Source organism: Pyrus communis, chromosome 8 (assembly GCF_963583255.1).
Source record: "Pyrus communis chromosome 8, drPyrComm1.1, whole genome shotgun sequence".
NCBI classification, from domain to species: domain Eukaryota; kingdom Viridiplantae; phylum Streptophyta; class Magnoliopsida; order Rosales; family Rosaceae; genus Pyrus; species Pyrus communis.
Genome location: NC_084810.1, coordinates 22,440,722 through 22,456,231, shown reverse-complemented (window position 1 = coordinate 22,456,231; position 15,510 = coordinate 22,440,722). Strand labels below are relative to the sequence as shown.

General features: G+C 38.1%; 2 protein-coding genes across 5 annotated transcripts; one reads left to right on the top strand and one right to left on the bottom strand.

Moving 5' to 3' along the window:
* Positions 1-726: 726 nt before the first annotated feature.
* Positions 727-6,769, top strand: LOC137743866 (alpha-glucan phosphorylase, H isozyme-like). Its single transcript, XM_068483798.1, has 16 exons — positions 727-969; positions 1,086-1,342; positions 1,428-1,607; positions 1,832-2,008; positions 2,092-2,177; positions 2,429-2,618; positions 2,825-2,917; positions 3,241-3,425; positions 3,571-3,688; positions 3,770-3,898; positions 4,405-4,623; positions 4,736-4,939; positions 5,141-5,299; positions 5,430-5,693; positions 5,979-6,169; positions 6,409-6,769. The coding sequence occupies exons 2-16, from the start codon at positions 1,124-1,126 to the stop codon at positions 6,533-6,535; spliced, it is 2,541 nt and encodes an 846-aa protein (XP_068339899.1). The 5' UTR covers positions 727-969; positions 1,086-1,123; the 3' UTR covers positions 6,536-6,769.
* Positions 6,770-7,185: 416 nt separating this feature from the next.
* LOC137743867 (serine/arginine-rich splicing factor SR45a) lies at positions 7,186-10,310 on the bottom strand. 4 transcript variants are annotated; one of them, XR_011069540.1, is made up of 8 exons: positions 10,176-10,310; positions 9,637-9,659; positions 9,259-9,336; positions 9,053-9,155; positions 8,810-8,959; positions 8,565-8,649; positions 8,303-8,366; positions 8,156-8,223 (listed from the first exon to the last, which is right to left on the bottom strand). XR_011069540.1 is itself a non-coding variant. In XM_068483799.1 (7 exons), exons 2-7 carry the CDS (start codon positions 9,657-9,659, stop codon positions 7,445-7,447), a joined length of 1,197 nt encoding a protein of 398 aa, XP_068339900.1. In that variant the 5' UTR covers positions 10,176-10,310; the 3' UTR covers positions 7,186-7,444. The 4 variants fall into 4 exon arrangements, 2 of the variants coding, with proteins under 2 accessions (XP_068339900.1, XP_068339901.1); XM_068483799.1 differs by lacking the exon at positions 8,565-8,649 and having other exon boundaries at positions 7,186-8,223; XM_068483800.1 differs by lacking the exon at positions 8,565-8,649 and having other exon boundaries at positions 7,186-8,223; positions 9,265-9,336.
* Between the last annotated feature and the right edge of the window lie 5,200 nt (positions 10,311-15,510).

Genomic DNA, 15,510 nt, shown 5'->3' with positions numbered 1-15,510 from the left:
TTCCTATTTTCCTTCTATCTTCTCGGCTCTTTTTGACATACTACAATATTGCACGATAATCCAAATCGTATATTTTTTTAGTAATCAATTAAAGATGAACCTTGCCAAAAACCAACCAAATTCGAAATCCTTTAATTATCTAACGATTATTCAATAAATAGACGAGCTATGTTATTCAGTTAACTAATACTTTGATAACGTTAATCATATGGTTCAACGATTTTTAAATGGTGAATTACAAAATAGACGATTCTGATCATGGTAAACATTGTCGATGTTATACATAAATCACAACCTCATACCTAAGTCAAGAGATGCTAACAAAATTGTTTCGCTCAGCTATAGATGTTTATCAGTCATTAATATAGAAAAAAATCTTGTTATATTACATCAAAGATAACTTTAAATGAATTATGAACGATTGTCGCTAACCTAACTTTACTTAAGCTTCACCCCTTATGAAGAATTCTTACATGCACACGTGATCCAAGGCACCTTGGATCAAATGCAATGACGTGGGATCCCTACCTAAAATTAAAAAAAGGCAAAAGAAAATGTCAAAATCTGATCCCCAATTGAAGCAAAAGCTTGTCATTTGCACCTTTCACTCACTCTTTTGGCTCCATTTTCATGTGACCGTTCACGTTCACTTCACCCCAACAAAACAAGAGAAAAAAAATAAACAAAAATATGAAAATTTAGAACCTCCCTCCTCCAATCTTCTTCTTCCTCCTCTCTCTCTCTCTCTCTCTCTCTCTCTCTCTAGTTCACTTCCAAAACTCTCTTTCTGTTTGCTTCCTTGTCTCTTCCCCCACTAAAATATCTCTCTTTGGCCTTTATTTTATAAAAATATCTCCTCCCTCCTCCATTCAGATTCTATGTTAAATTCCTTTATGCTCATAATTTCCAGCTGATTATATCACTCCAAGAACCTCACAATTCCAAAAGCCAAAAACCCACTTCAAAGATGTAATATTTTCTCTCTTCCTCTTCTGGGTTTTGTTCGTTTGATCAATTCTGTTCTGGGTTTTTTGTTTACAGTGTAAATCAACACTAATTTACTAACTTTGCATTGATTTTTTCAGATACTATTGAGGAGTGAGAAGCTGTTGCGAGTTCAGCCATGGTGCTTACTGAGAAATCGGACGGAAAAACAATCACAGACTCCGCCATTTCATCCAAGATTCCGGCGACAGCAAACCCTTTAGCCGAAGAGCCATCGCAGATTGCTTCGAACATCAATTACCACGCGAAATTCAGCCCCCACTTCTCGCCGTTCAAGTTCGAGCCGGAGCAAGCCTACTACGCGACAGCTGACAGCGTCCGCGATCGCCTGATCCAGGTACTGTACCGCAGTCTCTCAGCCTCCGGGATTTCATTGGCGTCCGGTTTTTATTTTTATATTTGCCTTTGTTGGCTTTTTTTAGCAATGGAACGAGACGTACCTGCATTTCCACAAGGAGAATCCCAAGCAGACATACTACTTGTCCATGGAGTATCTTCAAGGACGAGCCTTGACCAATGCGATCGGGAATTTGAATGTTCAGAGTGCTTATGCTGATGCTTTGAACAAGTTGGGGCATCAGCTGGAGGAAATAACAGAGCAGGTAATCTCCGATACGATTTTCGTTTGTTTAATAATGTAAAGATTGAGTTTTTGTTCTTCTACTCAATTAACTTTTGAGTGTTTACTTCTAGTGTTGTTGAAATGAGTTGTATTGTTTACCTCAGAGGTTGTTAAACATTTAAAATGGATTCTTAACTGGTTTTTGTTATATGAAATCGACGTGCAATCTGTTGATGGATGATTGGTAGAAATGAATCTTTGTAGGAAAAAGATGCAGCACTCGGAAATGGTGGGCTGGGAAGGCTTGCTTCGTGCTTTCTAGACTCCATGGCAACGCTAAACTTACCTGCGTGGGGGTATGGTTTGAGGTACAGATATGGTCTATTCAAGCAGCGGATCGCCAAGGATGGCCAGGAAGAAACTGCTGAGGATTGGCTAGAGGTTCTGTATCACCTTAAGTTCTGTAAAATTTCGTGTAGTTCATGCATTCTTACTGATACTTTTTTCGATTGAATTTTATGCAGAAGTTTAGTCCTTGGGAAGTTGTCAGGCATGATGTTGTGCACCCTGTCAGATTCTTTGGCCGTGTTCATGTCAATCCTGATGGATCGTAAGTATCTAATACTGATAACAGACTAGATTCGTAACTCCAAGAATGTTTTTTAATCAATTATCGTAAATTCACATGCAACGTGACACAGAAACAAGCGCAATGGCATTCTAGGATTCATATAGCCGACCCCACTTAGTGGGAAAAGGCTTTGTTGTTGTCGTTGTATCGTAAATTCACATGCAACTTGGTTGGTTGCTTGAAATATACGTACACTAACTCAGCAATAATTTCTTATGACTATATCACAGCCGAAAGTGGGTTGAGGGAGAGGTTTTGCGAGCTCTGGCTTATGATGTGCCAATTCCAGGATACAAAACCAAGAACACTATTAGTCTTCGTCTATGGGAAGCTAAAGCATCTGCTGAGGATTTTAACCTATTTCAATTTAATGATGGACAGTATGAATCTGCTGCGCAGCTTCATTCTCGAGCGCAACAGGTTGGTCATTAATATCCTAATGGCAAGGTAGTCTTGGAACCACTTCCCATTGTTCAAGTCTTCAATAGACATACAATCAAAAGCCTTTTGAATTTGTTATATGTACATATATATGTTTATATTATTGTGTATAATAATGTGTCTCCACCTCATCGTCATGTTTTTAATGTTTTCTTGAACCACGTTATGAAATTGTGCTTTTACAGATTTGTGCTGTTTTGTATCCTGGAGATGCCACAGAGGTGGGGAAACTTTTAAGGCTGAAGCAACAATTCTTCCTGTGCAGTGCATCACTTCAGGTCGGTTTATTATCATTTTAGCCTTCATTATTTTGTTGGTGTAAGCGTCACCATTTTTTTCTTTCTATTTTCTGTTTCAGATGACCATTTAATACTTCAAATTTAATTAAAGTTGAGAAGGTGAAAAGAATCTCACACATTTAGAGAAAATTTTCAGATTGATGTTTTCCCTCACAGTGGTGCTTGATTTCAGATTTCTTGTTTTTTTGTTTTAAAGATGAAAATTACATATCCAGTCTTCTCGTTAAGAGGCATTTTCAGTTTCTAGTTTGACATCCTGTCAAGATGTTGTGATCATCACTCTTAAAATCTTGAAATTACAGGATATTATTTGTAGATTCAAGGAGAGGAAGCAGGGGACAGACTCATTGCAATGGTCAGAATTTCCGAAAAAGGTTGCTGTCCAAATGAACGATACTCATCCTACACTAGCAATCCCTGAGCTAATGCGATTGCTATTGGATGAGGAAGGGCTTGCGTGGGATGAGGCATGGGAAGTGACAACAAGGTGCATTCTATTTCATGTTCTTTTAGACTTTCTTGGTTGAAGTTGTTGCCGCACATTCTTGTTTCTTCCATGACTGCTCTCCACTTATTTGTAGTACTTTTTGCACAAGGAGTTATAAAGTGCTAACTCGTAATAATTGAACCAGGACTGTTGCTTATACTAATCACACAGTCCTTCCTGAAGCACTTGAGAAATGGTCACAAACTGTAATGTGGAAGCTTCTCCCTCGCCATATGGAAATAATAGAAGAAATTGACAAAAGAGTAATATTTCTCATCTTTTCTGCTTTGTTCTGTTTATGCTAAAATTGTCATCTCCTAATGTAAATTCTTGCATCCTGGCAGTTCATTGCTATGGTACGTGCTACACGAACTGATCTTGAGAGCAAAATTCCCAGCTTGTGCATTTTGGATAACAATCCCAAAAAGCCTGTTGTGCATATGGCAAATTTATGTGTGGTGTCTGCACATACGGTAAGACATCTATTTTGGGAAATTTACAAGTATCTCCTGTAGTTTATTCTGAGCTGTCTTCAACATAAACATATGGTAACCTGGTTATTAGAAATCTTCTTTCAATAAACTTCTATGAAAGGCAACTTATTCCCTTTTTCCCTAAGAAAAAGGGTTGGGAGGGCAAGCAAGAGATTGTGCGCAATAGTGAATACAGAGCCTATGACTCTAAGGTACGATCCACCATGTACGTTGGTGAGACTTGAACTCAAGCTTTTAACGAGGAGAAGCAAGTTATTCCCAGGAAGACACCCATTGGCAGTCTGCAACTCTGCATAAGTGCATATTTTGACTATTCTATTTTATCTCAGAGTCCCATTTGTAATAAAATCTTATGAGGCTTGAAAATAAATATTTTCTGCTTTCCTTTTGTTTTTTTCCTCCCACAATATAAGAACCCCTTATTTCCACATTTGAGCTGTTGAGTGTTGACGTCGAGAAACTCATTGCTTCTTGTGTCATTGTAGGTTAATGGTGTTGCCCAATTGCACAGTGATATTTTGAAGAATGAGTTATTTGTAGACTATGTCTCTATATGGCCAACAAAGTTCCAAAACAAAACAAATGGGATTACTCCTCGTCGGTGGCTTCGCTTTTGCAGTCCTGAGCTCAGTAACATTATAACCAAATGGTTAAAAACTGATGAATGGGTTACCAACCTGGGCCTACTTGTAGGTCTTCGAAAGGTATGCATTTATGTTTTCAAACATATATATATATATATATATAGAATTGTTTGTCCTTGCCAGAGCGTTCCTGCAGTTGAATTATTAAAACTCAATGTGTTTTCTCCAACAGTTTGCCGATGATTCAAAATTACAAGAAGAATGGGCGTCTGCCAAGATGGCTAACAAGAAGCGTTTGGCACATTACATAGAGCACGTGGCAGGTCTCAAGATTGACCCAAACAGTCTGTTTGACATACAAGTGAAGCGTATCCATGAATATAAGAGACAGTTGCTGAATATTCTGGGTGCAGTTTATCGGTATAAGAAGTTAAAGGTATAAAAAGCATATGAACCTGCATGCTCTTCCAACTTGATTTCTGTATGCATCTTTGTCAATTTCTTCGTAATGGTTTTGCACCCACTAATTACACTTCATAGAGTTTTATCCAATTCTTTGGAGGCAGGTTTTAAGGCTATAACACTAGTAAATTTATGCATGGTTTTTGAGAACTTGCCCGTAACTGAACTGTCGCAGGAGATGAGCCCTGAAGAGCGGAAGAAGACAACTCCACGTACTATCATGATTGGAGGAAAAGCATTTGCAACATATACAAATGCAAAAAGAATAGTCAAGCTGGTAGACGATGTAGGTGCTGTGGTCAACAAGGATCCCGATGTCAATAGCTACTTGAAGGTTGGTTAATATTTTTAAGAGGTGCTTCATATCTCATATTTGCTTGCATTGGTTCTGGACGTCCTGTAAAGTTTCAGTGAGGAGTTGGGACCCTGGTTTGATTCTGACCTAATAACCATTAATTCTTCAGGTTGTATTTGTTCCAAATTACAATGTATCTGTTGCCGAGATACTTATCCCAGGAAGCGAGCTGTCACAACATATCAGCACTGCAGGCATGGAGGCAAGTGGCACAAGCAATATGAAATTTGCTCTGAACGGTTGCCTCATAATTGGAACATTGGATGGGGCTAATGTGGAAATCCGTGAGGAAATTGGGGAGGATAACTTTTTCCTCTTTGGTGCAACAGCAGATGAAGTCCCTAATCTACGCAAGGACAGAGAGAACGGCCTGGTATGAGGCGTCATTTTCTCTTTATTTTATTAGTGTCACTCAGATCAGTGTAAGTAGTATGGAAGCTCTGCACTCATTGTTCTTAGAGGTAGATGTCTTCTTATCTTCGTTAGAAAATGGTACTGACATCATGAAGCTTTAATTTCGGGAGAACTTGCCAAAGCCTGAGCAATATTAATATGAATTTCTTACATCTAGCTGAAAATTTAATTCATTTTTGTGCGTACTGGTAAACAAGCACAACTCTTCCCTATCTGACTTTGCCCCTTCTTGCAAATCATGCAGTTCAAACCAGATCCTCGGTTTGAAGAAGCCAAGCAGTTTGTTAGGAGTGGAGCATTTGGGAGCTACGATTATAATCCACTTCTTGACTCTCTGGAGGGGAACACCGGTTATGGTCGCGGTGACTATTTTCTTGTTGGCCATGACTTCGCACAGTATATGGATGCTCAGGCAAAAGTAGATGAAGCTTACAAGTAAGATGTCAAACCTACTAACCTTTACAATATAGATTTCTTGAATTGCAAGTATCTACTCCGACTAGAAAAGAAAATCCGAAAGCATTTACCCACATGTTGGCTGTTGTCATGAATCACATCGCTTGAAATATGAGTCCGTCACCACAAGACAAGGATTTAGGAAAAGGTTTAGGGTTTAGGGAGAGTTGCTAATATAACCTATTTCCACTACCTTTGACACCTTTCTTCACCTGCAGGGATAGGAAAAGGTGGCTGAAGATGTCCATACTAAGCACTGCAGGGTCTGGCAAGTTCAGCAGTGACCGGACAATTGCTCAGTACGCCAAGGAAATCTGGAACATCGAGGAGTGCCGCGTGCCATAGATCCCTCCACGGTGCTGGTTCTAATGCTTATGTTAATGTCGTAATTATGGGACGAGAAGCTTAAGGTAGAGAATAAAAGAAGCCAACAGAAGTAGCAACCACCATACGTACCCTGTTTGTATTATTGTGCCTGAGATCTAACTGAAATACGCACAACGATCCAAAGACAAAAATAAACAAGTGTATGTAAGAAGAGAAATAATGCGTTTGGAAATCGTTTGGCCTATGATTGCATCACTGTTAGTTTCAAAGTTTCCTCGATTACTATGAAAGGGAAATATCATTGCTCCATTTGGTTATGTGGTGGTTGGGGACCAAACCAAATTACAGTAGTACTACAAGAACCGAGGAGTTTTCGTCCCAATTCTATCACGTAAACCTGTCCAAGACCGCGTCACATGAGAAAGTTGAGACGAGTTTGAGCAGCTCTTGAAACTCGTAATTGGGTTGGATTTTATAACTCGCTAGATTCTATGTACGAAAAAATGGTTGCAACTAGCAATTTTCTACCTTGAACAAAACTTTGAAAGAAACATCCATTTCTTCATTCACAATTCATAATAGTACGATAGCTCATGGATGTGAATGTTGTTAGTTTCAGATCTTTGCGGCCGAGTCTTCGCCACAAGATCACTCGCGAGGGCTCAACGTTTATGAAAGGTAGCGCCTTCAATTTATACATAAGGTCAAACCAAACATCAGACACTGAATAGTATTAGATAGTCATGAAACGTTTCACTAAAATGACAGACTGATCAACTCCACAATATACAATAGTTGATCATCAGCTAATAGTACCCATCCCAAAATGCATGATAGACATTCCCCACTCAACCCCCCACCCATTGGTACCGACATCACGAAATCACCATCCCTACACAAAGCTAGACACATGCAAGTTAACATCCTTCACGATGAAGGTGAAGTAGACCTAGGGGTTGCGGATCTTGACATAAATCTGGAACTTGCATTCACACTCGGACTCCGGCTGCTTGAGTAGCTCCCCCTGGAAGAACCCCTGTGAGACTTTGAGCTCCTGCGTCTGGGAGATACGCTTCGAGAGTAACTCCTTGTTGACCGCTTCTTCACCGGTTCAGGTGATACACTAGGGGAATAACTCCTCCTGGAGATCCTCCTAGGCCTGGGCAAAGGACTGGGGGAGTAACTCCTCCCCCTAGGTCCGGGTGAAACACTAGGTGAGTAGCTCCTGTAACTCCTCCTCCTATGCCTGGGAGAGACACTGGGGGTGTAGCTCCTCCTCCTCCTCCTAGGTGACACACTAGGAGAGACAGAACGATAGCGACGCCTCCTACCATAGTAAGAGTCATCTGGTGAATAGTCCCTGTAGCGGCGTCTCCTTCCATAGTAGGAGTCATCTGGTGAATAGTCCCTGTAGCGGTGTCTCCTTCCATAGTAAGAGTCATCTGGTGAATACTCCCTGGAGTCATACGGAGAGTAGTCCCGATCATGCCTTCTCACCGGTGACCTACTGTAGGGGGAGCGAGACCGAGAGTAAGATCTACGCCGACTGTATTCAGGAGAGTATGACCTCCTCCTACGGTAGGGTGGAGAGGATGACCTGCTCCTGCTTCGGTCAGATGAATGAGGTGACCGGCTATAGCTCCTCCGATAAGGAGAGTAGGTAGGAGACCTACGAGGAGGTGAGTAGCTAGGGGTTCGTTGACGAACTACAACAAAATAAGAAACATTAGAGCCAGAAACAAGATATGTACATCTATGCAGATATGGTCTTTAAAATGAACTTACCATGAACTGTTCGCAGCCCAAGATACCTTCCTGGAGTGGGAGTTCTCCCTCTCCGCCTTCTAGCCTAAAATAGATGAAGACAGAATGAGAGCAGGGAAATGCCAATCAACGGGGATGTAACTATTGTAAATTCTTATCAATAACGTTGACTTCAGAAGACAAAATTATCAACCGGGCAATAGAAAATAACTGAAATAGCACAACATTCTAATATGTAAAGAAAGAGAGAAATGCAGGGCATACAACCCCAAAGATCTGATACTTGTTGAATTTGATTTGTTTGTTAAGTTGTGGTTTGGAATTCGTTGTAGAGCTGCTTCACACAGCTAAACCTGCTGCCACAAACACTTCAAGTGGAAAGAAGCAAACAACTTTCAAACTCAAATAACTCATAGCAAATCATCTTGAATCCATAAACATTGCCAAATGAAGTGTGGTATCAAATAACATAGACTAAAAGATGTCACAGTTGATCAATCATCGAAATGAAAAATTAAGGAACATTACCTTCTCCACTGTAATGACACGGCCTTCAAGTACAGATCCATCTAAGTACTTGATACAGCGCTCAGCCTCATCAACATTTTCCATTGTAACAAACCCAAATCCCCGAGATTCTCTTGTCCATGGATCAACCACGAGATGGACATCAGTGACCTGTAAACCAAAGGTACGGAAACTAAGAACACTACAGAAATAATAAATAACTTCCGAGTTACATAACAAATAATTAGGAAAGGGAAATCATACCTTTCCCTCAGCTGCAAAGTGCTTCTCTAGCTCTCTCTTTGTAACCCGAGGCGACAATCCAGTCACATACAAATTGTTCCCCGGGTTCTCCACAGACGGACTTCTGCAAAGCCAGCATCAAAATGCATACAATCAGAAACGTCCACAACATAAAAAATACCAATTAAAATTGTCCAAATGAGAAGCAACTTTGTTAAAGGCACAACCTTGACCTGTATCTCGACCTTGAAACAGACCTCGAAAGGGAACCACTGTATCGCTTCGGGGATGGAGAGTAGGAATACCTGATCAAGTAAAATGAAAATCAACAAATTGAAAATGAATTATTACAACCAACATAGCTATTCGTAAAGGCTACTCATTGGGTTGTTAATGAGTACCCATTAAGACTCATTTAGTTTGATTTCACCTTGCACCATCATCACCACTTCCAATCTCACCTCTATGCTATGGTGATATAAAATTAAACGGATCTTAATGGGTACCCATAAAAAAAGCAATGGGTTGATTTGCCACCTCTAGCTATTGACTAATCATAAAATTTTTAAGAACAGTGCAAGGGACTAGTTCTGAACAAAACGCACCTTGACCTTCTGGAGTACGACATCTGAGATAGAATAACAAAATACAAACAAGAACCCAGATTAGTATTAGGAATAACACGAATACATAATTAACAAAAATCAAAAGATCACCCAAAAAAAAAAAAAAACACAAAATCTCAACTTTTTGTAATTTTTATTACATCATTAAATTCAAACAACCAGATTCTCACATACCATCATAACGCAACAATTAATAACCAGTTTCAGCAACGAAAATGTATAAAATTAAATAAAATTAAAAAATTCCTAAATTTCTCATAAATTAATATCAAATCGCATCGGAATTAGCGTCTACAATACCACAAACGTTAGTTTTCTAGATAAATAGACGTCGCTTATTTAAAAATAAAAATTAATACTTATAAAAACGATCGCCAACAAAATATAACAGAAGAATAGGTGTAAATTTATACCAACAACAATAAATTGAATAATTGAATGAGAAAATCTAATTGCCTACAAGTACAACTATCATCAGATCAGTGAAGACGAAACACCGCGAGGGAACGAAGGCTTACCGTAGCAATCACAGGCAGAGATTAATCACTCTTCACCTTCCTAAATCAACGATCAATCTCTCGCCTTCTCCTCTCGCTCTGTGGGGAATCGCTTTGTCTGAGAACGGGAATTAACGGTGAAACCCGATTGGCGAAAACAGAAGGCCTTATATAAGGAAGGAACACGTAGGAGAAGTTTCTGGAGCCCCGGACGCCAAACCACATTAAAATAAAATTTAATTTACATACGGTGCCAACTTATGCCACGTGCTGACCAGTGATGGTTTTGGTAAAATTGGTAATTACCACCAACTTCTTCAGCTCGTAATCGCTTTCGCAAGTAGCAATTTATTAGAAACATATTGAAATCCAATGTAAGAGTATCTCTAAATGAAATATTAAAATTGTTAGCTAGGTATATATCAGTAAAAAAATAATAGCAAACTCTATCCAAATTAGCCTTTAGTTTCTTAGGTGGTGCTAAGTCATTTGAAGGTAAAGTCTTTTGCTGTCAAATTTATTAAATAATATTTTAATAATTTAATATAATATATAATAAATGTTGTTATATTTTTGAAATATTTGATTGGTTGCTTTAATCATTTGACTCCATAAAAAGATAAAAAATTTATTAAATGATATTATTATTTGACATATCGGGTGAAACAAAATATTGTACAAAATGTCAAATTGCCACATAAGCTATCAACTATCATTTTGATGTTTAAAATTTGACATCTCCTTTATAAATGCTCTAAGAAATTTGATTACATTTTGCGTCAAAGATTTTTATGGTCACTGTGAGTATTTTTAAACAAAAATGTTATTTTTATTAATATTTATATATGTACTATTTTTTTAATAGTGACACGACTACATATTTTGGTCGGTCCTATTTTTATTAAAAAAATGTTACAAATGATGAATAAATAATTAAAAATGTGTTAAGCGTAACTCATTTTAAAAGAAGATGTTAAAATGTCAACATAAAACATAATAGTAAAAAACTAATATTAGTATTTTCCAACATAAATATGAAATTTATGTGGTATGGCATGGATTCCTCGCAAATGTAGTTGGTCAATAAATTAAGGTGCTATATAAACTTTTAAATTTTAATTTTGTATTTAAAATTTGTTATTTCAAGAAACTTTTTAGTGTGCTTAAAACATGCATGGTACAATAATTATTTTTTTTAAATAAACGATATTATTTACATTAAGGTGGAGAAGTGAGATAAACCTCACAATGTGCTAGTAATAACGTAGTTCAAATTCGTCTTTAGCGAGTGGTATGATAAATTTTTGGAGAAATGTGGAATGATAAATTAGGCATGAAAAGTATGATAAATTTTGTAATCAAATACCCACAACAAAAGTTAATTAAAAACAAAAAAAAAACAAAAAAATGGTTTATCACAAATGGTCCATGTGATTGATCAAACTCATTATTTTGATCCCTCACTTTCAAAATCAATCAATGTGGTCTCTGACATTCACCACCCATCAATTTGGTCATTCCGTTAAGATTATGTCAACTACTCTGTTAGTTTGTACGTGGGACCCACAAATCCAATGAAATTGTGACACATGGATTACACAAAATAAGGGTTTTTATCGCAAATAGTCCCTAACATTGATCAAACTCCTCATTTTGGTCATTGAGTTTCAAAAATCAATAAATTTCATAACTTTTACTACCACACATCAATTTAGTCCTTTTGTTAAAATTTCATCAATAGTTTTCATTGTATGCTAATGTGATCCCACTAATTCATTCATATGACTCCACATGGATGAACTAAAAGAAACTATTTTTTTTAAGAGTAAACCAACAAACAAGTATTCTGCATTGACATTTTTCTCGCATCCCACATCCCCAATTGGAAAACAATTCAATCTAGATTTGATAAAATCGAATCCAAATTCAATTCAAATTTGATGGGACTATAACCAACTACAGAGAATGAGGAGTGAGTTCAAGAGGCCAAGTATTCTAGTGGTTTTATGGTACCTTCTTTTTCTTTTTTAGCATACCTGATGAAGATGACAATGACTTTATTTTTCTTTTAGTTTTGATTTTTAGTTTCTTATTTTTACTTTTAGTTTTCAATTAAAAAAAATAATAATCCATGTTGCGTCATATGATTGGATTAGTGGGACAAAAAATATTAACGAACTTTTAATGGAATAATTAAACTGACGTGTGGTATTGAAAGTCAAGGACTAAATTGATCGATTTCTGAAACTCAATGACCAAAATGAGGAGTTAAATCAATGTAAATGACCATTTACGATAAAAACCTTATTTTATGTAATCCACATGTCACCATTGCATTGAATTTGTGGGTCCTAAATACAATCTAACAGAATAGTTGACAGAATCTTGATGCAAAGACCAAATTAACGTGGGGTAGTGAATGTCAGGAATGATATTTATTGATTTTGAAAGTGTGGGACCAAAACGATGAGTTTGATCAATCTCAATGACCATTTGCGATAAAAAAAATAAAAAATAAAACGGTTGATAGTTGATACCAAAGGCAGTGAAAAAGTGACAACGATGACACTTCTTTGAGTTCTTTTGACAACCCATCAAACAAAACCCGCCAAAAACTAAACCCTTCGGAATCGGAATAAAAAAAAATCAAGAGTGTTCGAAAGGTTTTTTTTAACCCTCGAAACACTCTAACCCTAGAGCCCAAAACATGGATCTAATAGAAGCCGCGAATGGGCTCTCATTCTGGATTGGATTCTCTGGCCACAGTGGCCACCTTTGGCTTGAGCCCCTCTCCACTGTTGAAAGCTCCAACCCTGCCAAGTCTCTCCCTAATTTCATTATGGTCAGTTCTCTCCTTCCACTTTGCAATTCTGCTGCCAATTTTGTTTTCTTCTAGGGTTTGCCTTTGCAAAGTCACTCCCTTTTACTTCTTAATTTGCATAAATTGGATGCCATTATGTTTCATTGTTGTGTTGGATTTTGGTATAAGTGCATTTGGAAACTGAATTGTAATGTGAAGAGTGTAAGTTTGAAAGCTTGAATGCTTCAATGGCAAGCAACCAAAGATTGGTTGCAAAATTTCTTTCCGAAAACTGAAGACTAGGAAAGTATTTTCAATTTGTTGTGAGTGATATCAAATCTTGATGATTTGGATAAATTCGACTCTATCTAAAGATCTTTTTCCTTGGACTATTGGAATGGATGAATGCAGATTTATGTGGCTTTCTTTCGTAAAACATTTTGTTAGAGCTTATCGCACACACATTCATAGTCTTCGTGCTAAGATTCAAACGATCAAAAAAGGTGATTCTTCGATGACTAATTACCTCAATTCACTTAAAGAAATTTCTGACAAATTGGCTGTTGTGGGTGAACCAATTTCTGAGTCTGATTTGGTAGCCTATATTCTATCTGGTCTCCCTGATGATTATAAATCATTTGTTGATTCCATTGAAACCAGAGATGAACTGTTACTTCTAATGAACTCCATGGTTTACTTTTGAGCAAGGAAATTTCCTTTCAAAAGCGTAAAACTCGATTAACTGCATCCAATGTATCTACTCCATTTCATGCTTATGTTGCCCAATCCTCTAATAATTATGGTCATAACTCTGGATTCCGAGAGAATTATCGAGGTCGCAACTAGAATCGTACCAAATTCAATCAAAATCACAATTTTGGGGGAAATCGCTCTACTAACCAAACTGGTGGAATTCTTGGTGTTGGTCCATCTTGATTTGGTGGTTTTCAGTTTGGTCAATCATCTTTCTTATCTGGGAAATCAATTCCATGCCAGCTTTGTAACTAGCATGGTCATCAAGTTCCTTATTGTGGGCATCTTCTTCATCTTAAACAAGCCCCTAGAGCTTAGCATGAAGCCTTTTCTAGAGCTATTCTTTCCTTGGGTTCCTCTCCATCTTCTTCAGATACTAGCTTATTCATCAAGAAAGACACAACTATCATCTTCATGTAACATCCCACATCCCCTAGGGGAGTGGATCATGTAAGCCTTATATGCATATTCTCATATTTACCTAGCACGAGACATTTTGGGAGCTCACTGGCTTCGGGTTCCATCGGAACTTCGAAGTTAAGCGAGTTCGCACGAGAGCAATCCCATAATGGGTGACCCAATGGGAAATTTTTGTGTGAATTCCCAAAAACAAAACCATAAGGGCGTGGTTGGGGCCTAAAGCAGACAATATCGTGCGACGGTAGGGTCGAGCCCGGGATGTGGTGGGGGCCCGGGAGGGGATGTGACAATTTGGTATCAGAGCCAATCCCTGGCCGAAAGTATGCTGACGAGGACCTCGGGTCCCTAAGGGGGGTAGATTGTAACATCCCACATCGCCTAAGGGAGTGGATCATGTAAGCCTTATATGTATATTCTCATCTCTACCTAGCACGAGGCCTTTTAGGAGCTCACTGGTTTCGGGTTCCATCGGAACTTCGAAGTTAAGTGAGTTCGCGCGAGAGCAGTCCTAGGATGTGTGACCTATTGGGAAGTTCTTGTGTGAGTTCCTAGAAACAAAACCGTGAGAGCGTGGTTGGGGCCCAAAGCGGACAATATTGTGTTATGGTGGAGTCGAACCCGGAATATGATGGGGGCCCAGGCTAGGATGTAACATTCATCTTGGTTTATGTTGATGATATAATCATCACAAATAGCTCATCTTTAGTATACCAAACCATTATTTCTCAACCACAAGCTATGTTTCCTATTAAAGATCTTGGTGATATTCAATATTTTTTGGGAATTGAAGTGCAAAGGTCTTCCAAAGGCTTATTTCTTCATCAGTCTAAGTATGCTTTGGATTTGCTCAAGAAAACTAATATGTTAGGTGTTAAACCATGCAACACTCCAGTTAATTATTCTAAACTGGATCACTCTAGTACTTTACTTCCAGATCCTACTTCCTACATGTCCACTATTAGTGCATTGCAGTACCTTACCAGGGTTTGACCTGATCTAGCTTTTGTAGTGAATCAAGTTTGTCAACATATGCAGGCTCCAAGAACCATACATTTGCAAGCTGTAAAGCGTATCTTACGATATCTCAAAGGTACCATTGACCAGGACTATGGTTTACAAAAGGTGCTCAGCATCTCACAGCTTAGTCCGATGATGATTGGGCTGGCTACCTTGTTGACAAACGCTCTACAAGTAGATATTGTGTGTTTTTGGGATCGAATTTGGTGTCTTGGAGTGCTAAGAAACAAAACGCAATGGCTAAGTCATCCATTGAGGCAGAATACAGGTCTCTTGCAAGCATTGCTGCAGAAATTACTTGGATTTGCAAGATTCTTTTTGATATTTCATTCCCTTTTCTCAGAAAACCTGTCATCTTCTGTGATA

Excerpts from the sequence above, each read along its gene's own strand:
- LOC137743866 (XM_068483798.1), top strand. The coding sequence starts at position 1,124 with ATGGTGCTTACTGAGAAATCGGACGGAAAAACAATCACAGACTCCGCC. Across the intron at positions 2,178-2,428 it reads CATGTCAATCCTGATGGATC|CCGAAAGTGGGTTGAGGGAG; the intron begins GTAAGTATCTAA and ends ACTATATCACAG. Across the intron at positions 4,940-5,140 it reads ATCGGTATAAGAAGTTAAAG|GAGATGAGCCCTGAAGAGCG; the intron begins GTATAAAAAGCA and ends GAACTGTCGCAG.
- LOC137743867 (XM_068483799.1), bottom strand. The coding sequence starts at position 9,659 with ATGTCGTACTCCAGAAGGTCAAG. Across the intron at positions 9,337-9,636 it reads TCGTACTCCAGAAGGTCAAG|GTATTCCTACTCTCCATCCC; the intron begins GTGCGTTTTGTT and ends TTACTTGATCAG. Across the intron at positions 8,367-8,809 it reads GTGTCATTACAGTGGAGAAG|GCTAGAAGGCGGAGAGGGAG; the intron begins GTAATGTTCCTT and ends CATCTATTTTAG.